The sequence below is a fragment of the Odontesthes bonariensis genome, chromosome 6, assembly GCF_027942865.1.
Source record: "Odontesthes bonariensis isolate fOdoBon6 chromosome 6, fOdoBon6.hap1, whole genome shotgun sequence".
Lineage (NCBI taxonomy): Eukaryota > Metazoa > Chordata > Actinopteri > Atheriniformes > Atherinopsidae > Odontesthes > Odontesthes bonariensis.
Genome location: NC_134511.1, coordinates 13392133 through 13415662, shown reverse-complemented (window position 1 = coordinate 13415662; position 23530 = coordinate 13392133). Strand labels below are relative to the sequence as shown.

The window sequence follows — 23530 nt, the reverse complement described above, 5'->3', positions numbered from 1 at the left end:
GTATGTGGTTTCTTGTGTAAAAGCAATTTGAATGGTCAACTAGACTAGAAAAGTACAATATAAGTACTGTCAATTTACCACTTACCATGTGCAAAAAGGGCTGCTGGACATTAGCATCACTTTATAAAATGCTACTTAGTGGCAGGTATTGTGATATATACCTTCAATAACTTATATCCAGACTGAAGAAATCTGATTATTACAAATCTGGGAGAATAATACAAGTAATTTGAGATGCTGAAGTGATATCTGTTTTAATCTTCATGAAGTTCCCATTCTAATATTTGAGTAGTGCAGCTATAAATCTTGGTAAACTATTAGGAACTTATTTGGTGTGGATATTCTCAAAGTGTGCAGTTACAAATGATTGGTTATTGAATTTCTAATGAATAATTTTCTAAGCAGAAGCCAGTAGACCTGTCCAAGCCTAAAGAGCTGAAAAAAACAAAAAATAAGAATGCAAAGTCTCAGGAAGGAGGAGGATTCTTTACAGCCTGCCAATGTCACTATAGCTGAATCATTAACCATTTGAAAATAGCATCTAGCTAATAATAAATTAATTGACTGCAGCTGAAAGGATGCCTTATCAGAGAGGAAATGCACCTAATATGATTGGCTGCAAGACATTTCACTTCTCCTCAAGTGCATTCCAGTTTCTGACTTCCTCTTAAGAATGTGTTGGTGGCACAAATGAAGCCCCGCACTAATCATTCACAACCTCCTTGAATGGAGTCCAGATACAAGCAGGCGAGGGGGCCGCGGTCTGGATGGCTGTGGTGTGATTGAGTGGTATGATTCAGTGACCTTAGTACCGACTGAGGTTACTCTGTGTCATTGGAGAAACAGTTCAACTTTCGCCCATAGTTACTCACAAAATTGCGTTCGCCTCCAGTGGACGCAGCTGTGAAATGATACGTCAGGACAGAGGAGGAAAGGAGACCTCTGTTAATGACATATGAAGTTAAGATTTTTTTGCTCACATAAAATTGTCCACCGTCTTTAAATATCTCTCTTCTGAACTTTATACCAGGAACAGGGAGACACAGGGAGGTTTTGAAAGGGTTCTTTAGAAAACGCTCCTCATATCTATTCCTGTTTAGTCTTTATTGCCAACTTCTGCATCTTTTTAGTCAGTCTTGTAGAAATAGCCAGTGTTGCACAAGTTTCAACTGTTGAATAACTCTTTTATGGGTCAAAGTCTCCTTTATCCTCACAAGCTGAGAGAACTAATCTTGTTTTTATCATTACTTCTCTGACGGGCCTCAACATGCATGGGTGATAATGGCAGTCTTCATAAAGTGATTTGAGACGATAAAGGCCCTTACAAGACCCCACACCCACTCCAGCTTTACTGATTTATAGGATCTTTAAAATCTTTCGCCTGCTGAGTGTTAGCGACTCTCAGCACTACAGTTTCCAGCTTCTGTGATTAGTACCATACAGCAGGTTTCTGCAGCTGCACCCTGGTGGCGTGTGTCAGGTTTCAGGTCTTCTTCGCCTTGATGAACCACAACCTTTGGTCGGTATTGTCGTGGGCAGATTGTGGATTTTGCAATTCTCCACAGCTCAGGAAGAGCCAGAAATCTGCTTTGACCTTATCCAAGTCCGCAGGTTGATATCTTCCCCACAGGGCAACGGTCGAGTCCCAGTGCCGGGCGAAGGTTGATGCAGGTACATCCTGACTGCTCCTGTCAGGTTGCTGTCACTCAGCTGTGTGAGCAGAGAAGGTAAGCTATCATTTGCAAAAAATTGCTTTTCTGCTCTTTAATTGTTTGACTGGAAAAAATGACTGAGCAGGGCATGATGTGAGTGAGGACTTCCACGTATGTGTCAGGGCAGGAGACAGTTTTTTTTTGTTTTTTTTAAATGGAACGAGTCATTTTCCCAAACCTCTGTAGATTTATTCTATACACAATACTGTGGATTTTTATTTTCTAGTGGACCTCTTGATGGGTCATGTGAAAGTGCAAGTCAGTAAAGAGACTGAATGCTGCTTTTTTTTTTTGCATGAGAAACGACATTTGAACTCAGATTTGCACAACTGGGATAAAAGATTTGCTGTGGCCACTTCACATTGCCACACTGCACTTTTTGCAAGTATGAACTTTGGACCAGAGAAATCTTGACGCGAGTAATCACAGACACTGCTGTTGTCCTTTTAGCAATATTTAAATTTCATTTCATCCCTGAAACGTTTGTTAATCAGTTTGTTCACTTGAACAAACTTGCAACGACAGCATTTTCATGACTATGTGGGTCAAAAGTTAAATAGTGTCGTGCAGTGAAGCAATGCCTCCTGGCACAGTATTCAGAGTTTCAACATCTGGACCACTGCTGCATGCGGGTTCGAGCATCAGTGCTGACCTGTTGCAACGACTTTAGTGAATGTCGGTGTCATATAAATGAGCAGAGGGGAGCTGTTTTATAACAGATAATCTTATCTGCTTGGACGGTCCTCAGTGGAGGACATCTGAAGCATTTTTACAACTCTTATTTCACCTTCTCTGTTTCTAGCAAATACAAGATGAGTGTCAAAGAAAGTCCAGTTGTGACAAATGGTTTAGCACCTATGGATGGTAATACTGACAGGTATGTAGAATGAAATTAAAAAACAAAGCAAATTCTCAGAATATCTGATTTCACGACATCAGTTTGTTTATTGCCTATCATTTCTCATTCATTTGATTTCAATGGCTGTCTCAGCATCGCCTCCAAGGAAGAAAATACTGTGTCAGAGGTAATAGATTTAAAGAGCTCCTCCACAGTCATCCCCAATGGAAAAGCAGACACAGCTGGCCTCAGTGCAGCGCCGGCGTCAGAGAGCCAGGAGACTCATCCTACCAGTAACCCCGAGCCACCGGCCAAGCCTCCCAGATCTCCGGAGGCGGAGGGGGCTGCTGAAAGACTCTCAGCAGGTAAGACTGCAAGTGTTACGTTAAGAGAGTGGAACCAGCCTCAGAACTGATGAAGGCTCAGGGTGAAATGCCTTCTTTATTTTATGTTTGCAGAGATTTGATTTTGTAAGTTTAATGAGATAGATATAAGAAAAGAAAAAAAAGCTTTTGTTCAACAATTTCACTTTGTCTATGTTTGTGTTGCAAGTTCTGTGATTATCATTAAGGAAGCTCGGTGCACTAAATACAAAGATAGAAAAAAACAATAAAGGAATCCCATAAAGCTGTTTTAAGGTAACGCTTATGAGGTTAAGGTTTGTAAACAAGTTTTGAAGGAGTCTAGGGAGTGGACGGAGGAATTAGCTAATGTTTGGCAGGATTTTCCAACATATCCTTTTTTCTTTTAACATCTGATTATAAACAAAGTGACTCAGGGCTTTCCTCATTGACAAGGTGGAAGTCTATATGTCATTGATTTAAAATGGTCAGGAGTTTCAAAGCCAGTTTTGATTAGATTAGTAACAGGAGTGACGCCAAAAGATAGATAATTCAAGGCAAAACAGTAAAAACAAGGATTGCAGTGTAATTTAACAAATGAAAGTGTGACAGGCCCAAACTGAATTATTAATAGTGGATTATAGTGAAGTAAAATGTACCATTTGGATTAAATCTGGAAAGTCTAATGCTGTGTCTAACAAGAGTTTGTACCTTTCCATTATTTACTGTGAACATTTAGTTGAATAATGATGGAAAAAAAACAAAAAACAGAATCATGTATGTAAATTAGACACAAAGAAGTATAATTTACTGTAAACATGACTGTAGAGTCAGACATGCACCTGCTACGCATCTGAAAAATACAACAGATTGTATGCTCAGAGGCTAAATTGTTGAGAATTTTTGTCGAATTTACAAAAGGAGCAAATAAATTAAACATAACTATCCCAGAAATAAATGTAAAAGAAAATTACATGAGGAAAATATAGAGAAGTCGCTGTACTTTTGGCAAACAATGATTTTGTAGCTCAGAGTTGTTTTATTTTTTACTTCCTTGAACCATCCTTCATTGGTGGGTGTGCTTAGGCATTTAAGAGCTTCCTGTTATGTATCAGATGACAGCACAGCCTTTCTGGATCACCACACAGCTGCAACTCACATAACTCAAAGACAGCAGGTGTAACACACCCACTTGCATTCTCTAGCGATGTTTTCTCTCCTCTCGCTCACCTGACTCTTCCTGTAAACAGCGAGCTTACGGTGTCTTGGCGTGGAACTGGTGTTTTCTGAATTGGCTTGTCAACAATGGCGGGTAAATCCATCTGTCCCTGTTGTCCCAATGCAGAAGAGCCAAAGACAATTCCCCTGCAGGCCCCGGATTTGGTAACTCTGGCCCCTGCGGAGCAGCTATGGAGCAACAGCAGGGATCAGGCAGTGAGGCTGAGGATGGAGGGCTCAGGTCCAGGCTCAGAGACTCCAGTCACCATCCATCAGATGTTCCTGGAGACAGTGGAAAAGTGCAGGGATCTTCCAGCACTGGTTTACAAAAAAGATGGCCAGACGGTGACTCTGACCTGGAGCCAATACTATGAGCAGTGTCGAGCAGCAGCTAAAAGTTTCCTTAAGGTTCGTATTTTTTTCCATTTGAACTTGTTCTACATGTAATGTAGCTGCAGTTTACTTCTGTTTTGCGTTCAATTTATAGGAACTGCATTATTATACTTGAAGAGACATAGTTATGACACTTTGTTTTTGCCTTGTTTGCCTCAGAGGCTCTGAGCAAAGACATAATATGCTGGACTGGTGTTGGTGATGGATTTGACCAGTAAATAAACCCTCTCTTTGGCCTTTTGTGTTTAATTCCATTCTTTTCCATTTACCTTTGTCCTAAAACTGAGGAACTTAAACGTCATCCTGACAACGCAAGCATGCTAAAGTCATTGTTACAGTTGAATTTGCATCAAATGTGTAGAAGTACATGAGAAGAACCAATATGACAACGAATTTCTTCTTTTGCCTTGTGCTATGGTAACAGTTGTATGAAACACAGGTATTGTTTCAGATTCAGAAGTGAAAACGTGTGAAATGTACTCGCTCTACATTCAAGGAATTTCTGGCTGCGCAAAACCTATAACACCTGACCTCGGTTTACTTTGTGGTGTGAGAACGAAACACTGTAAACTAACACTTGAATGTGTGAAGTTACCCTCTCTAGTTTCATGGCTACTGAGGCAGAGTGGTTTTTAAATTGAGATCTAGGTCAAAAGTAATGAAGACTTGGTTCTTTAATTTGCAGCTGGGGCTGGAACGTTTCCATGGTGTTTGCATTCTGGGATTCAACTCTCCTGAGTGGTTCATCTCAGACATTGGATGTATCCTTGCTGGGTAAGATTTCAGCATGTCTGGAGCTGAGATTGATAAGACCTCTTGCAGTTTATTTTTTCTTCTTCAGATGCCACTGCACTGTTCCACCCAACACATTTATATCTCCCTTTGACAATCTCAAAGTCTATCTTTACATCTCTGCCACACCAGTTTGGGCAGAACTAGTTTAAAGCCTCAGGGATCTTAAGAAGAGATTAAGATTTGGCATTTCCCCAATGCTCTCTAGAAAGTAGGTTAACAGTGCGAAATTGACAATGAAATTGTGTGGACTGTGCACCTGCGCTATAACAGTGTATTTAGCTACATGTTTTTGCTGTTGTTTATATATCTAAACGTCAGTGCTCCTCCTTTTAAGTTTCAATATTTTGCCGTAATTTGCATCCCTATGGATAAGCCCTTTGATTTAATTGCTTTCATTTAATTTCATCAGGCAGTCCACGTGACAAATTCTTGTCAAATTAGCAAAATCCATAGTGAATCATTACGTGTGGATTCATGGTGTGTTTTGTGGTACAGGGGTCTGGCAGCCGGCATTTACACAACCAACTCCCCAGAGGCCTGTCAGTATGTGGCCGCCAACTGTGAGGCCAACATTCTGGTTGTGGAGAACCAGAAACAGCTCGACAAAATCCTGCAGGTCAGGAGCTCTGTCACAGCACCGGCCCTTAGAGAATGGCTATAAAGAAATAACTATTTTCCAAAATAGGAAGGAATCTGTCCTCACATGCCTTTGCCTATCTTGTCTCTTCAAGATAAAAGACCATTTACCTCACCTGAAAGCCATCGTCCAGTATAAAGGCGAGCTGCAGCAGAAAGCACCGTTCCTGTACACAGTATGTTGACATTTCAAACATGTTGATCAAGTAGATAAATCACATGCTTATCAGACATCTGATATGAGACATCTGATAACACACTGTGTATGATGCCTTCAGTTGTACCACTGATATTTTATGGCAAAGTCATCTTTCCCACAAGTTGTAAAATAACAAGATTGGACTACTCACTGCAGTCAGGATTTAGAGACGTTTTAGAAACAATCTTTCTATTTCTGTAGTGGGAAGAGTTCATGAAGCTCGGAGAGGACGTGCCCAATGAGCAGCTGAATGCCATGATTGACAGTCTTCGGGCCAATCAGTGCTGCACTCTCATCTATACTTCTGGAACTACTGGCAATCCTAAAGGAGTCATGCTGAGCCACGACAATGTGTGTAACAAGAGGCTTCCTGTGTTTTTTGTAAACTTGACACAACTAAACTGCATTCAGATGTCACTGATTCTCAGAGCTTTGATTAATCTGCTGAAAAGATTATTATGTAATGCCACACCTCAACCAGATCTAGCCTTGTGTTTTGCTATATTTTTATTATGTTGTTTGTATAATGAGTTTGGATGCTGAATTGCACAGGGAAAAGTCAAGAATTTCTCCCCTCTCTCCAACATTAGATGACATGGACAGCCCGCACAGCCTCCTCCATGATAACTGCAAACAACGGCGAGGAGGTCCTTGTCAGTTACCTTCCACTCAGCCACGTGGCAGCCCAGGTAGTCGACATTTGGACCTGCATGAGTCTTGGAGGAACCACCTACTTTGCAGAGCCAGATGCTCTGAAGGTAAGGATTTCTTTTTAATATAGTTCTAAACATGGAATTCATGATTGAATATTTTTGACTGTACCATTAATTTCCCAGGGCACTTTGGTAAACACACTGAAAGAAGCTCGTCCAACTCTTTTCCTGGGAGTTCCACGAGTGTGGGAGAAGATGCAGGAGAGTATGAAAGCTGCCGGTGCCAAGGCATCCCCACTGAGGAAGAGAGTGGCAGACTGGGCCAAGTCCATTGGCCTGCAATACGGCTACAGTGCCATGAACGGGTGAGTCAGCAGCAGAGATCATTAGTTAGAAAAACACCAGTCGAACATTTGAACCATTTGCTAAACACAACAATTTTTAATTCTGTCCTAATATATAACATGTATTCTCTATATGAATGTTACAGTTAGCTACCAACAATACACTTTACAAAACACAGTTACAAGTTTCACTGTTATAAAGCACTGGACAGGTTGTGTCACCAGGGGCGATTTTAGGATCTGGTCTTTAGCGGTGCCCAGCCCCCAGTGCTCACAGAGGCACATTATTTCTCACTAATTGAGGCGAACTAGTACATTTATAAATTTTGGAACCGTATTAGTTTTGCTTTGAGTAGTGTTTTCCCCTACAACATTCAATTTTGACCTCAAGATAACTCAACATTTATTTTGGGAGTAAAGAGTTAAAACAAATACAAATGCTAGAAAATAAATAAAATGGTCACTAAAATAATGCATCCTTGAGTAAAAAAAAAGTGTTTTTGCACAATATAATATTTTAAAAATGTGCTGAGCCAGGGGGTGCCGAGCTATCTCACGGTGGTGCCTTAGCACCACTAAAAATACCCTAGCCTCGCCCCTGTGTGTCACAATTGCGATACCTCAGTACAATTACATGTATGACACGTATTAACTACATTTTGACTTGATTTTCTTGTGCGCTGCAGGGAGAATGCAGTGCCTTGGGGTTTCATGCTGGCTAACAATCTGGTCTTCAAGAAGGTGCGTGCTGCTTTGGGTTTGGACCGCTGCAGATTGTGCTGCACAGGAGCTGCCCCGATTACAAAAGAAACTCTGGAATACTTTTTGAGCCTGAACATCCCTGTGATGGAGCTTTACGGCATGAGTGAGAGCTCCGGTCCACACACAGTGTCCATCGATGAGTTTCGCATCATGAGGTGAGCATGAAATCTCCACAGAGCGTGTCGGCTATAATTACCTCTCTAGACAAGTCTAAGAATCACCGTACAAACTCTTAAAGTTGATATCCATTACATACAACATGAAAATACCAGTCATTTAAAATGGTGTGACCAAAAAACATTTGTGATGAGAGGAATAAAGTTAAGGACCAAGAAAACAAAATACCAATGTAAAAGTGAAAGGCCTTTATGAGCACGCCGTTCACCTCTATGATTTGTCTTTGCAGCTGTGGAAAGGAGATGCCAGGCTGCAAGACAAAGCTGGAGAATCCAGATGGGGAAGGGAACGGGGAGATCTGTTTCTGGGGTCGCAACGTTTTTATGGGCTACTTGAATATGCCCGACAAAACAACAGAGGCTCTAGATAAGCAGGGCTGGCTGCACTCAGGAGACCTGGGAAGACATGATGAGCAGGACTTCCTGTACATCACAGGAAGGATCAAAGGTAAGCAGTGGTTCTCAATCTGAGAACAACTAGGCATTAGCACACTAAGCATTTGGGAATAGCCTCGATACAAAAACTCACTCAGTTTTTATTCATTTCCGTCTGCTTTTCAGTTTATGTGTCAGTTTTATGATTTATCATTGATTATATACAAAATGCAAAGAAACAATGATATTTTTTAGATAATTCGCACTGATGTTTTGACGGGATGGTTAACTAAAGTAATAGTCCTTATAGTAAAGTGAAATGGGCCAAAAAAGTAATGTTCAACTATGAACAATGTTAATAAAATGACTACTTAATGTAGAACTAGAAGTTTCAAAGTGTTTCTCAAAGTCGGAAAATATCCGTCGATATGGCGAGAAAATACAACAACGATGATGATGATGCAAATAAAACATAGATTTTTTTTTTTTTAAAAACTTTAACTTATTTTTGACACTTAATTATTTGCTCGTGTCAGTAAAATCAATGTCCAAGTACCAAGAGACAAATTTGCTCAATATTTATAGAAAGCAAACAGCACGAGTGGCAGAAAAGTATCTTACTTCTTGACCTTGAACATGTTTAGGTACATCTGGTGTTCCTTTTTTCAAGTCTGACCCCCAGGTTGTTCACCCCTTCATAAAGTTTTCTCACAACAACAACACTCCCAACAGAATTCTGAGGTATCCATTTACACCAGGATGCCTCAGAATCCAATGAACAAAACTGTAATCTAATACACTCTTAACTACAGAATTTGACCCGCAGCCTCCACTGATAATAATAGTCCCTCACACAGCTCAGCATTTGTCACACTTCAAGGGAGTCGACACAAACATGTCATTGTTGCTTGACAGGTTCAGTACTCGGGAAGAGACTGTTGTGTAAACACAAAGGTTTTCACCTACTTCGCTGCACTCTAGAAAGTCTTGGACCTGTTTTTTCTTTTGGGGAAAAACCAAGTCCATACTACAAAAAAATGCAACGCTCAGTGTCTGTTTTCATCTCTGAGAAATCTCCTTTGAATTTTTTTATTTTTATTCTTTTGTTGCATTTCTTAATATTTGTGTCTTTTGACCGAACAAACATCTAAAGCTAAAAATATTTATTGAAGCCTATCCCAGCTGTTATTGGGAGAGACATATACCCTGGACAGGTTGCCAGTCCATTGCGGGGCCACATCGGGAGAACATGCTAATTCCACACAGAAAGGCCCCAGCTGGGAATTGAACCTGGAACCCTCTTATATGTGAGGCAGTGGTGCTAACCACCACGCCACCATGCATCCTAAAGATGCTTCATCATATTTGGAAATCTTTTCATTACAGAGCAGCAGATTAGCATCACAGTGTGACGTTTATCCAACATTGGGAGAAACGGGTAACTCAGGTTTGTTGTTTTTGTGTAGAGCTGATCATCACTGCCGGTGGTGAGAACGTCGCTCCCGTACCCATTGAGGATGCAGTAAAGAATGAACTGCCCTTCATCAGCAACGCCATGCTGATTGGAGACAAGATGAAGTTCCTCTCCATGCTGCTCACAGTAAAAGTAACCAAGACTTCCTTCCTGCAAACATTCACAGCTGCGGCATGAAAAAGATAAGAAAAAAAAAAGCCCAAAATAATGACCCCTGTGTTTGTTTCCATAGTGTGTAATGGATGACAACGGAGATCCTACAGATGAGCTGAGTCCTGAGGCTTTGGACTTCTGCAGGCAGCATGGCGTGACGTCGACCAAGGTGTCAGAGATTGTAGCCAATAAGGAGCCGGCTATCTACAAAGCCATTCAGGAAGGCATGGAGCGCGTCAACTCCAAATCAACGTCCAACGCCCAGAAGGTCGGGAAGTGGACCCTACTGGAGCAAGACTTCTCTGTCAATGGAGGAGAACTGGGTTAGTTTTTATAAATGTAATCTTCTGTCTTCCAGGGTAATGCACTGTTGTTAAGGAATGACAAAGTTTTAATCATTTATCAAGTTTTATCACAGGACATGTGGTAATCAGACTTATGATTGTGCCCAGGACACACAACACACCTGTGAAGTTTTTTTCATTTTATTAGTAGTGATTGAATCTCTACAGCAGATAAGATGTTATTATGTAATGGTTGCTGTTCAACCTTTTCTTGTCTGTGCAGGACCCACCTTGAAACTGCGGAGGCCCATTGTTGTGAAGATGTACCAGGAGAAAATAAACGAATTGTACGCAGTGGCGGCAGAAAAGCAGTAAGCTGTTCTGCACAGTGAGCAGAGACGGTCGTGAGAAATGTGGCCAGAAATGTATAAACCTAAATATACAGATGAGGTTGTAAAGCCGTGATTCTGATTGTCATGTATATAACAGGCCAGAGGTTTGTGTTGCCAGAAGCTGTGGAGACCTCTGATGTTTGATATTTAAGCTATTAAATACAGCTAAAGCTACAGTTTGTAGCAATTGCACAATTTTGACATAAAACATGAATATTACAGCCAGATCTTGCCATATGACACGTACAGGTGACATCACTCAGCACCAAACATGCCACATGCACGGTGGGAAACACTGGATCATTTTACCTTTTTACAGTTTTCAAAGAAAAAGATGTAAACATTAATCCACTGTGGTTTGATCCAAGATGTTTGATTAAAATGTGTTTTTTTTATTTGCAATGTAACAGTATCTATTTAAAGTCTTACTGCACTAATTGCCAGTTTCCAATCACACATTGTATACTTATGTACGATAATCCCCATCTCGCAAATTGGAGGTGAATAAATACTTTTGTATTGTGACCAAATATGAAAAATGGTCTTAGTTGTCTGTATGTATCCAATCACAACATGTGCTAATTGTAAATCATATGTATAAATTTGTGCTTCTCCATGTACAGTTCGAGACACAGAAATATTTATTTTGTGATAGATTCTCCATGATTGTTAATAAAAAGTGATCTAGACAAACTGAGAAAATTGATTTTTTTCGAGAATGTGGGATATTGTCACTTGTATTTGTCAGTGTACATGAAATAGATTTCAGTTGCTGACTATTATGCTGGAATTGGCAAATCTTTGTTACATTTGCTTGATTGAAGATTTCTGTTTATGTCACATAACATATCATCTTGGTCAATGCAAAAATACAAATAAAAACAACAAAATGCCAGATGAATATGAACAAGTAAATGTGCTTGTATTAATAATCATCTATTTTTCTTGCAGAGATAAAAGAAAAAAGAAAAAAAGCCTGTTGGATGATGTTTGGAAATCTGTGAACTGCTATGAAATATCTGTAAAACTTACCAACCAAACAAATAATAATTGTAGCCGCTTTGGTACAACAAAGCTATTACAAACTGAAATAAGTTAATAAAAACTAGATTCCTTTTCTTCAATATGTAGAATATCTTTTTTTATTATTATTATTTGAATCAAAGCAACAAAAATGATCAAATAAAGACAAAGTAATTTATGAGCCACAGAGGCCGTTTTTCTGTGACGAGAACTCCTGTCATTCTTTAAGAACAATTTTCTTAGTATACTTTTAAACTTAATGTTATTGAATTAACGCATTAATTTCAAATCCAATAATTGAAGTTGTAACAGAATGCACTCAATGTTGTATCAATACTAAAGTGCTGAGTCCTGTGTGGAACTAGCTTTTTTTTTTCAGTGCTAGCCAGTGTTAGCATAGTAACATGTTAAACTAAAATGGAGTAGTAACACTAGTTCTTAAGTATTAAAGTTTACAAACATCGTTAGCAAGTTTCTCTATTAAATTATTTACAATAAATCATCAAAATGGTGTCACAGTTACAAATTTTATCTATAGTGTGCCAATGTTAGCTTTTAGCTATACCTTGTGGAAAACCAGAATTATGATTTCTATGTTATTCCACTGATTATAATGTCAGTAATCTCAGTCCGGCATTGTTAGAAGGGTAAAGTTTAAATTCATCGAAATAGTTGAACCCATATTACTCTGACAAACCTACATTTAGCAAGACACTGAATTCATAACTCCTAACCAACTTTGCTGTCTATCTCCCTGGTCCTTTTCATCTTCAGGGAGTAAAAGATGACTGACCTCAATTGACAACCTCAAAGACCCAGTTCTTTAATGTCAATTTAGAAAATGGGGAAAAAAAACAAAAACGATGGTACTGTACAAAATCACAGGAAAAAAAAAAAATCCCACGCAACAGCTAAAAGTAAGCATTAAAAACCATGTAACGTGACATACATTGAGCAGAGCTAAGGGGAATTTAGGTCTTGCACAATGTGGTCACTTACCCTTGATGTTTATTTCTGATTGTTGTACATGGGCAGCAAGTTTTTTTTTTTTTTTTTTTTCTTCTTCTTTTTCCCCACTGCTGATATGTTTGACATGTTTATCATCGTCGATGGAATGCCAAAACCTGACTGTTGTCAGGGTGGGGTGAGGATGGAGGACACGGATGCGGACTTTTCAAAAGAAAAAAAACTTAGTTTATTTAACAAAAACAGAACAAAAAGCGCGGCAGAGCCGGATTAAAAAAAACTTGACTGTTGGAAAAGGCAAACAAAAACTCTTGGCATAGCAATAAATACTTATCTTGGGAAGGGACAAGGAACATGGAACAAACAGGTTTCTTGGCATGGCAAGGAATAAATAAATACTTAGCTTGGTGAAAAACGCCATAGACCATGGGCATAACGGGAATCAGGTCAGGCATGAAAGGCAAACAAAGATCCAGCAACAAGACAGGGGAAACTGCAAACTAAATAGGGAGTGAGTGATTAAGTGAGTGGGTGCAGCTGGTGGGGAATGAACAGGTGAGGGGAATGAACTAATTAACTGAGTGAGGGGAGTGAGGGGAAAAACAATGGCAAAACCTAACACATGACATGACTAAAAAACTAAACATGAACTGAAAATCAAAACCTGGACCTAAAACATGAAACTAAAACATAAAACTTAAACAAAGTCCCATGGCGTGACAACTGTGGCTCAAATTTACATTCAAATGCATTCTTGGACATGCAGATACGGATCAAAGCTTGTTATCCAGATGAGCATATCATTTAGAATGGTAAAACATCTTGTCTTCTTGCATTGCTTAAATATTTGAACTAAAATGAACCAGCGGTTACACATTCACGAAGGAATCTTTGCCATCTGATAAAGTATACTCATAATGTTTTGTACAGGTTTAATACATGTGGGTCATGTTGTAATATTCCTGAAGTAGGTGAAGCAGGAAATGAAATATAGCTTCTCGTAAGCCATTTAAACGTGTTTTATGAAAGACTGACCAAAACAGGCAGAGCAGAAATTTCCAACCCAAAACTTGAATACCCGTGTTAGGAAGGATGAATCCAAGCTTATATTGCTGGAATGAAACAACTCCCTAGTATTTTTGAAAAATAATGATAATAATCAATTAAAAGAAAAAGAAAAAAGTAAGACAAAGCTCTGAGCCAATCATTAGGCTCTGATTTAACTGGTATCAAAGGGAGAGCAGCAACTAAAATGCATCAGGAAATGACAGAGAATGACGAGTCTTTATCTAACCTTTTCACGCAGAAGATCATTTCCCACATATAACAGATTACACGTTAGAAGCTGAAGACTTTTGAAAACATGCCTCGTAAGTGAAGGATGGTCTTCTAACATTCATGCAAACTCTTCCTGACTTGTGGATGAAACTCTAATGAAACTCTAAATGAAATGAACAAACTGATCTGATAACATGTAAATCAACATGTAATTTTATTCTTTAAAAAAAAAAGGAAAAATACATTTTATGTTTCTTTTATGAAAAAAGCACAATGTTACAGATTATTGCAATGACTAACTACATTTCCAGCTTTCTATCATGTCACATCTACTACTACATTTCATTAAAATGCTTTATTATTGCCTCTTGCTGCCAACCAAATCCAGACACTTCCTTGTAAGTTAAATGTCAAATACTAAGTCAGACTCAAGAGTCACATGTAAGTAGTTCTGGCAAAATGAATGGCTAAATCATGATCATTGCAGCACAGTCATCAGGCACATCTTAATTCATGACTCGTGATTTTTGTCTGTGTGGAAGTTTTTCAGTTTTTTCCCCACATCTAGCAGGATTACATGCTGGGGGCGGAAGACTTTTAAAAACCTTCCTTCGGCACAGGATGGCTTCTCTTATCAATGCAAATCATGATGAAAAGATCATCACACACTTCCTGTCCCTGACACACTGATGAACTCTGATGAACTCTCTTTTGGGGAAATTCTTTATAAAGAACAAGGTGAACTATTCAATTAATAATTACATTATACTAGTATCCAACAATCACAATTATTTGCATGACAATCAACTGTCGACGTTAACTCCTCCATCACCAGAATATGAAGCTGAAACATTGAGAGTAAATGATGAAAACACGACTCCTCCTTGCTCATCTTTTGACTTTTCAATAACTTCAAAGTACCCCTGAAAACAGGGGAGCCGATAGGACTTGTTTTAACCAAACAGTCAAACCATTCAACATACACTTGTAATTGTACAACGGTCCAACTTTTTCTAGTCTGTTTTATTTTACAGATCTGATCGGTAGCCGTCTTTTAAATAAAATACTCCCTGTACTCAGAGAATACATAGTGCAATACTGCTTAAAGGCTTTCAACCATTCAAAGTCATCAACTCGTACCTAAATGCAAGATAAAACAAACAGCTTTGCTGTTAAATGACTTTTTAATAACAAGATATGGCACAATACTGCAGTCATGTGGCTGAAAGTAAGTACAGTGACTCCTTATCGTGTTGTCATTGACAATAGAAAACACAAACATAACACGATGTGCAACAATGATGGCTTTACAGCGTATGAAAGCAAGGCAATGTTTAACAAGAGTAAATAAATAGACATTCACAAGACAGATTATACGATTATATGAATATAGTTTTCCTTTCGAGTGCCAGTTCACCAAAGGTTACAAAAGAACATGTTTTCCTTCTCCAGCTGTGAAGTATCTCACCATGAAGACAGTTCAGCCTTTATTTGCTTGAGGTCCAAGACTTAGATCAAGTGTATGGACACTCAAAGAGACTTTTTTATGCTTTTTATGCAGTAAAATATTTGTTTCTCTGAAGCTTAAAAGAGGAGTTTTTCCTTGCTTTAGTGTGTTATACAGATTTTTCTGTGCAAGTAGCAGGTCAACACAGTAAAAAAAAACAGTCCACCCCAAAGAGTTTTTCCCCTCCAACAGAACACACGGCCCTCTTTGCTGGCAGTCCAGTCTTTTCTTATGCTGCTTATTGACATCACTGTGTAGCACATTCGCATTAAGCCTGCCTACTGACAGGTTAAAGAGCTAAAGAAGCAACATGGAGGAATTTAGCTTGTGCCATGTTTAAAAGATGTTTAAAAGCTTTTTGCTTGGTGGTTGAAGCTGATTTTTATCACTGAAACTGGATCTGAGAGAGATGATCTCACACTGTGTTAGACTGGAGTGTTTAAGAGCAAAGTCTTAGAAGGAGGCGCTGTGGCAAAACACGTCGTGCAAAGAAAGGTGGGTTTTTTTTTTTTGGTCAATATTTAATTTTTTTTTTTTTTAGCACTATTGAATAAAATACAGGCTCTTAAATATTGGAGTTGGAACTGTACTCAGCTGATACCTCCCTACTGGTTGGCCACAACAACACACCTACTCAGAGAAACCTCTGCTTCGGTAAAGCACTCATGAGATCCAATGCTGGGAGCACCTGATGTTTTATTGTAATTAGATCTTTCTGGTCTCAAAGGTTAATATTTCAAAAACATCTACGTGGCCTGATACAACAAAAGCTTTTGGTGAATGACACTGGGGCCTTCCTTTTCACTTGGTGGTGATGGCGACTCCCTGTTTGACCCAGGCGTTGCTGTTGAGCAGAGAGAGCATGAAGCGAGCCACATCTCCTCTTCCCACAGCACTGTTTGGGGCCTGACTGCTGTTGCTGGGCACAAAGTATCCCTCGTGGGTCAGAAACTCATCAGCTGCAGAGGACACAGAGAGCTTTTAAATGAGGCTAATGAAAGCCATCAAAATAAATTTGGATCATGGTTAAACTTCAAAAATCCAATTGGCTGATCACATGAAGACAGGAAAATTGGTTGACTTAAACTATGACTAAATGGATCCTGAGGCAGAAAATAAACCAATATGTCAATATACAGAGCTCTGTTTTCATTGTCTTTGGGTGTCTGCCCTCACCTGTAGCCGGGAGGTTCTTGAGCCCGGGGGGACGAACTACGGTCCAGTTGATGCCCTCGGTCTTCTTCAGGAAGTTCTCCATCTCAAACATGTTGTTGAGGACATTTCTGATCATCGGCAGCAGGAGAAACCGGATCACGTAAGAAGACTGAGTTCCAGAGTTTGCTGACCAACAAGGAAGGAACAACATAATCACACCAAAGCGAGTACAACTACAGCACTGTGCAAAAGTCTTGAGCAACCCCTCATTTCTTCATCTTTTGCCAGGAAAATGGAAAAATATGTTTAGCGATTTTATGCAGACATTAGTGTAAATATGAATTATAAGGCAAATATTTTAACAAGCTCAATATTTGGTCTGAGCACCTTTATTCTCCAACACAGCCTGAACCCTCTTAGACAAGCTTTCTTATCATCTCTTTAAGGAGTCTTCAGGAACAGTTCTCCAGGATTCTTGAAGGACATTCCAGACCTCTTCTTTGGATGTTGGCTGCCTTTTGTTCCGTTCCCTGTAAAACTTATTCCACACTGCTTTAATAATGTTGAGGTCGGGGCTCTGGGGAGGATTGTGTCATTTGGCATGACTCAGCCTTTTCTCCCCATTTTGTTCCTTTTAAAATAGTACAAAGACTGGACCTTAAATGAGTGAAAAAGCAGCGATTTTCTAAAGAAAAACCTTGAAAGATCCTCAGAAAGCCTGGAGAACTATTGCTAAAGACCACTTTAAAAAGATCGCAAATAAATCTGACTCATTAGAGGCATAATATCAAGAGATGAGGGATGGCTCAAGACATTTTAATAAAGTCTAAAAAAGACATAAAAGTACACTTTTAAAAACTTAAAACATATAGAGAGGTTAAACTGAAGAATACATATTACACAGTGTTGCAAGACATGAAGAGTGTTTAACTGTTACTTAATAAATTAAAGAGGCAAACAAACTGTTTTATATGGTTTCATGCATTTCCTAAGCAGCAAGAAATGTATGTTTAGCCATCTAAGTGCCTCAGAAACCGACAGTAGAATTTTAAGATAAATGAATTGTGAGCAGATGTGATCCACTTTCCTGGCAGGTGTCCTTTAATCAAGGATTAAAGTACAAACAACAGTAGGTGGATTTTATAATTGCCCTAGTGTGGATGTGAGTCCATGTCTTCGGTTTTTTATTTTAAACTAGAACTAAATCATTTTTAATCCTTCTGTTTTGGCTCCCAAAACAATATTAACATTATTATTTCAGATTAATTTTTGATGAACTCGAAATAAACGCTTCTTCTCAAAAACCTGCACAGTTATTTTAAGTTGTTCTGCTGTTTTCTATATTCTGAGTCCATAAAAAAGGCAGGTATTGAAAATATCAGGCCAACTATGTCATTTTCGTACGCTCAGGTTTGCAATAAGCAATCGCCACAAAGTAGACTCAGTCCCTCACTATGCAATGAGCCAGAAGATTCCCCAAACTTTTCCATTTCGTCTTGTGGTAAGTTACGGTAAGCAGTTCCATTTACTGAAACTTTTCCACTGTCTAGATTTAACACAGGAGCTGCATTCATGAGTACAAAGAGTTGCTATGAAGAATTACAAATGACTTTTTCTTAGAATTTCCTCTTAAACTTAAAATAAGATCCTGATCTTAGCCCTTCAGAGATCCCCTGTGGTGAAAACCTGCTCAGTAGGGAGTGAGGAGGAGGACTTTTAAGAGGCTTTAGTTTCTTAAGCAGACAAGAAAAGTGCAAGTAGAGGAGAAATATTCCCTTAACTCGTGAGAGATGCACTCGTACCGTCTACCCAATACAATACTAAGACAGAAATGACAGTAAGTACTTTAACACTAAACGTTCCTGCAACATCAAGGCAGTAGTGACCCCCACCAGGTTTATGGCAGATAACAAGGGAGCCACAAACTACCGTTCTCCAAATATTCTAAAAAGTAGCTTAAAGTGTCAAAAAAGAGTTTGTAATTAAACAAAAAAGACATAATTAATAACAATTATTCAGAGAGGACCTGACGGCCATCATTTGTATATTTCCCTTACGTTCTGTGTACCATGAGGTCATGGTGATGACCCTGCTGACGCGGGCCTCTCGCATGGCGCTGACCACGGCAGCCATGGACATGGTGTACCCCGTCACCCCCGAGAAGAAGGAGGCCGGGAAGCCGAGGCAGGACATGACCACATCCTGTTCTTTGAAATGAGTCTTCAGACTGTCCGCTGAGAAAATATCAGCCGTCACCACCTGGAAACACAAAGGACATGTAGTTATAACGTGCATCCCCAAGATTATCAAGACATCACTGTGATAATAATCCATCAGTGTGAAGAACGAATACTGCACAACCAAAAATATTCAAACAGTCAAACAACAACCACTGTTTTTGTTAATGGATTCATCTTCAGCTCTGCTGCAGGGCATTAAAGCCTCGTCAGGGCTCATGAATCAGATGCACAGAGGATTCTTTTCATGCAACATTTTTGGGAAACAAGTGCCAAAGCTGATTTTCCTGCTAAATCTCTCCTAAAAACATGTTACTCCTCTGCCTGTGGTCTGCTTTGTCATTGGTGTCATTGTTCCGGACGGTGACCCTTGTACCAGGGCTGCCACTTTACCCCAGTTTTCTGCTTTTTATTTTAAGTGTTGGTGCTCTGAAACAAAGTTAAATAGCAGCAGAATAAAACAAACATTCATATACGACTATTCACATGACAGTGCACAAAAACCCTACATGTTTTGACAATAAGGGGCAAAACTATTTGACTAAAAATGAAATGATAAATTATGCACAAATGAGGCAATGTTAGTAAATGTGCTAGACATCCAAATGAAGTAAAACACTATTATTCCATATTCCACTTATACCAAATGGACTTTAAATATCTTTACAGTAAACCTGAATAATACTACCCTGGGACTACTTTCAGCAGCGGATGCGTACCAAATTATTTCGTATTGAGCCTAAACTGTGTGTGTTCTTGAATAATAATGACAGTGAGTTGCTCTGAGCCATATTGCAGGTCTGTTGCTTCTTAAAATTTAATGTGACTGTTGGTCAGACACATCCGGAGTGCGAAGCATGTTCGCCTCATTCAAGCTTCTGAACTTTGAACCCGAGTAATTACCTTGAGGTTGTCATGATTCACCGTGAGCTTCGCCGGGTTCCTGACAATGGCGGTGACCGTGTGACCCTGCTCCAGTGCCTGTTTGACCAGATACTGTCCAGTCTGCCCAGTGGCTCCCAGCAAAGCAATCTTCATCCTCTGAAAAGGAGAGCTCCGTCAGTGCTGAAACTGATCAGTGGACTCTGATCTTTTAACTGACTGTGATGAGGTTCCCACCCCGTTTAACAAGCACAAGTTTAAAAGAAGATTGTCACGGTGCAATAAAGACGCCCTCGCTGAAAAATTTGTAATTTGTAAAAAAATGTACTTTACTCAGAAACCACAGAGTTACACCTCAACGTAAAACCACTGATACGTATATTTATTGTAAAGACAATCTGCAGCTCTTATTGGGTACGAATACATTAATGCATTCACAACGAGATTAGATTTTCTGTTGTTTCTTTCATCTGAATTTATAAAACACACATTAATATTTAGAAGTTTTACCATTGGTACGTGCACTGACTTACCCTGACAGGCCGAGATCAATGATACAAGGAGAGGAGTGAGTGAGGAGCTGCTGTGTCTAAGTTTTATGACTTTTACTACAATGCGTGTCTTTGTTTTTTCCAGTGTGGGACAAATTAATTATTTCACTGCAGCAGAGGATGATGAGCTTGTTGGTCACATGTTCGGTGCATAGACTAAGCCAACAGTGTTGACTGATGTTGGTTTCAAGCTAACTGCTTGAAGCTAATTGCACACAGGGCGATACAGATACATTCAAATATCACTTAAAAAGCAAAAACTGTTAACCATTAACTATTCTGTATTCAACTTTATTACTGGAGGTAATTACAAAACACCGCCTTGTTCTTTCTGTGTAGCAAAGTCAGCTAGACTGTAATAAAAAAAAAAGTGAATCAACAGCAGTGAAGCACACAAACACACAAATAAGAACGACTTTTTATACGCTTCTTTTTGGAAAAATACGACAGACAAAGAGCAAGATACGGCAGGATACTGGATTTAACATGAGTCAACCTCATGTTGTGTGGATATTAAAGCAACAAAATTAAAGAAAGAATTTGTCAATAACATTCGACATCCCGTTCTGCCTCAGAGTGCGTTTTTTTGGTTATTTGTTCAGCTCTATTTAAATCCAAATAACTCCATAATGGCTTAACCTGCGCCTATAGCAATCAATTACTTTTTTTGTTTTTTTTAATTAATTATTTTTTGTCTTTTATGCCTTTAATGGACAGGACAGTTAAAGAGAGAGAGGGAAAGACATGCAGCACAGGGCCGTCCGATGCGGGACTCGAACCGGGGCCTGCTGCAGCGAGGACTGTAGCCTCTGTACATGGGGCGGCTGCTTAACCCACTACGCCACCGACCGCCCCTCAATTACTTACTCTAATGTCACTCTGAGTACGGAGTGACAGGAGAGCCCCAAAAAGAATAAGTCTGTAAAAGAAAAAGACAATAAGTAAAGTAAAAATCAGGCAAGGCAAAACATGGAAGAATGAAAAGCTTTTGCGTTTCATTTAAATTCTTTTAGGATGTGAATTTTTTCCCTTCTTTTATCTTTCCTTATTCTGTCCCTCGTTCTCTTTTGTCCGATAATTCCATTGCTTTTGCCTTCAGCTTTTGTTCTGAACGGCTTAACAGACCCCGCATCATGGCTGCCTTTTTGACGACGTGCTCTACTACAGTTCCAGTGTAATGCAAAACTCTGTGAGCCAGCAGAGTTTGAGCTGGAGTTTGAGTTGAGGCTCCGCTACAACTGACACAAACGTGTGAATTCAGAACCTGCACATGTGGCATGAGCGAATGTTGACTTTTCATTTTCATTTATTTGTTTGCATTTTATGATGTTGGCCCAGCAGTGGGCAGGATTTAATGCTACATTCAGTGCAGTTCAGATGTAGGAAGTTGAAGTGGAAAGCCATTTTTCGACCGTTTGTTTTGTTGCGTTCCAATAAACAACAAACATTCATCAGCTTAAGATCTAAATCTAAGTGTTTCTTCACTTCAAATGAGCAGCGTGTGAAATCTACTGACATCAAGTGGCAGACTGCAACCAACTGAACCTTCTGGGCTCAGCTCCCCTTCATGACTGTGGTGGCCAACGATTTCTTATTGTCAGATTCTGATGCTATCTCCAAACATCCAATGAAGCGGTTCAGAAGACATAAGGTGTCCAGTGCACGGAGTAGCATGACTACCTGGATCTGGGTGTTGTCACTGCTGACCAGCCATCAGCTGTCATTTTGCACTCTACAGCTTAAGAAAAATCAGTTTGTATCTCTCTGATTGTGCAATGCCGTTTTCAGAACTAAAAGGCTTACGCTCCTTGTCAACGACTGCATTCCTCATGGGAACGTCGTCCGGTAATGCCATCCAAAGCACAAGGCAGTCACAGTCCAAACTGTTTTCATTTGTGGTTCCACAATGGTGCAACAAGCTAGCTCCAAGAATCTCCAGAGGACTGATCTCCTCTGAGATAACACAAACCCGCCTAACTGGCACTTACTTACGCTTCTGTACTTGTTCTGCTCGTACGCGGTTATTCAAATGGATTTAGAAAAGAGTAAGCATTCCAGGGTTTCTCACTGAACTGAGGTTAGAATATAGTCATTGATTTTTTTAGTCTCTTTGGACAAAAAGCACCTGCTAAATGACGAAACATCAATATAATCTGGCTCTGACTCTGTTGTCCCAAAGTGCATCAATTTCCTGAGAAATTAGCTCCCATTTTGTGACAACTTCAACTCCTTTGATGCTACCCGTCTTGCGACTTGTCTTAGATAATAATCTAGAGGTGGTTTCTATTAATTATAAAAGCAGGTTACAAAAGACGTTCACTTGAAATGAACTATAATGAAAACAAGAGCCCCAAAATACAAATTAGGCTCAGTTCAACCTCCCGATTCTGCTGTATATTACAGTCATCTTGTAAAAAATGTAAGTGTTTTTTCCCCTGTGAATGCTGATTTCATTAAAACAACTGTATTCTACTTCATTAATACAATAATAAAGTATTTATAAAGACTTACTGCTTTCAAAGGCACAACCAGTGACTCCAGTGTTGACACGCTCACAGTCCCAAAAACTAGAATCAAAGCATACAAAGATGTTCTATTGGTCTTAACACATTAAAAACACATTGAAATATTTTCTATGCGTTTTAAAAATCGCTGAGTCATCTTAATGACTCGAATAATTTAGTTTTCTTGCTCAGTGACCATATATAAATAATCACATAAACTCGTGTTTGAAGAGTTTAACATTAAAAATCTTGTGAAAATAATGGTAACTGAATAGCTGTTTCAATAAGATACCTTTAGTCAAAATTAGACTTACCTTACAGGCACATTGTGAGAGCAAAGCACATATGAAGGCTATGTAACTGGACTTTTTATGACCTCTGTGCCTCTAACGTTATCTAACGTGTATCTTCGACACAGTGTTCAGTTTGACTCCGTTTTCTTCAATGTATTTATGTTGTCAATTACACTGAAGTCAAATACAGTGAGCACAAAATACTACTGTACTACTGCGTTAAGTAAGTAATGAGTCGCTAACGTTAAAAAGAAACTAAATTAGCTACGTTAGCTTTCACTCACCTGCGCCATGTTTGTTTACACCTTCAGGCAGGCGTTCAAGAGCATCAGCGTTCTGGTGAGTTGGTTAAGCAACCGTCTCATAAGTTCCGTATTCAACATCGTGAA

General features: G+C 39.3%; 2 protein-coding genes across 3 annotated transcripts; one reads left to right on the top strand and one right to left on the bottom strand.

Moving 5' to 3' along the window:
* Positions 1 to 1646: 1646 nt before the first annotated feature.
* Positions 1647 to 11869, top strand: LOC142382036 (long-chain-fatty-acid--CoA ligase ACSBG2-like). The gene is made up of 15 exons (XM_075467475.1): positions 1647 to 1727; positions 2515 to 2589; positions 2704 to 2915; positions 4237 to 4517; positions 5188 to 5276; positions 5793 to 5913; positions 6029 to 6109; positions 6334 to 6483; positions 6723 to 6890; positions 6969 to 7150; positions 7816 to 8046; positions 8298 to 8515; positions 9909 to 10048; positions 10149 to 10392; positions 10637 to 11869. The coding sequence occupies exons 1-15, from the start codon at positions 1666 to 1668 to the stop codon at positions 10726 to 10728; spliced, it is 2346 nt and encodes a 781-aa protein (XP_075323590.1). The 5' UTR covers positions 1647 to 1665; the 3' UTR covers positions 10729 to 11869.
* A 2464-nt stretch (positions 11870 to 14333) lies between these two features.
* On the bottom strand, positions 14334 to 23473 carry LOC142382034 (flavin reductase (NADPH)-like). 2 transcript variants are annotated; one of them, XM_075467473.1, is made up of 6 exons: positions 23426 to 23473; positions 22856 to 22911; positions 19815 to 19952; positions 18732 to 18933; positions 16696 to 16860; positions 14334 to 16478 (listed from the first exon to the last, which is right to left on the bottom strand). In XM_075467473.1, exons 3-6 carry the CDS (start codon positions 19947 to 19949, stop codon positions 16321 to 16323), a joined length of 660 nt encoding a protein of 219 aa, XP_075323588.1. In that variant the 5' UTR covers positions 19950 to 19952; positions 22856 to 22911; positions 23426 to 23473; the 3' UTR covers positions 14334 to 16320. The 2 variants fall into 2 exon arrangements, with proteins under 2 accessions (XP_075323588.1, XP_075323589.1); XM_075467474.1 differs by lacking the exon at positions 23426 to 23473 and adding an exon at positions 23163 to 23417.
* Between the last annotated feature and the right edge of the window lie 57 nt (positions 23474 to 23530).

Excerpts from the sequence above, each read along its gene's own strand:
- LOC142382036 (XM_075467475.1), top strand. The coding sequence starts at position 1,666 with ATGCAGGTACATCCTGACTGCTCCTGTCAGGTTGCTGTCACTCAGCTG. Across the intron at positions 1,728-2,514 it reads CAGCTGTGTGAGCAGAGAAG|CAAATACAAGATGAGTGTCA; the intron begins GTAAGCTATCAT and ends CTCTGTTTCTAG. Across the intron at positions 2,590-2,703 it reads ATGGATGGTAATACTGACAG|CATCGCCTCCAAGGAAGAAA; the intron begins GTATGTAGAATG and ends TGGCTGTCTCAG.
- LOC142382034 (XM_075467473.1), bottom strand. The coding sequence starts at position 19,949 with ATGAAGATTGCTTTGCTGGGAGCCACTGGGCAGACTGGACAGTATCTG. Across the intron at positions 18,934-19,814 it reads TGAATCATGACAACCTCAAG|GTGGTGACGGCTGATATTTT; the intron begins GTAATTACTCGG and ends TTGTGTTTCCAG. Across the intron at positions 16,479-16,695 it reads CAAGAACCTCCCGGCTACAG|CTGATGAGTTTCTGACCCAC; the intron begins GTGAGGGCAGAC and ends TGTCCTCTGCAG.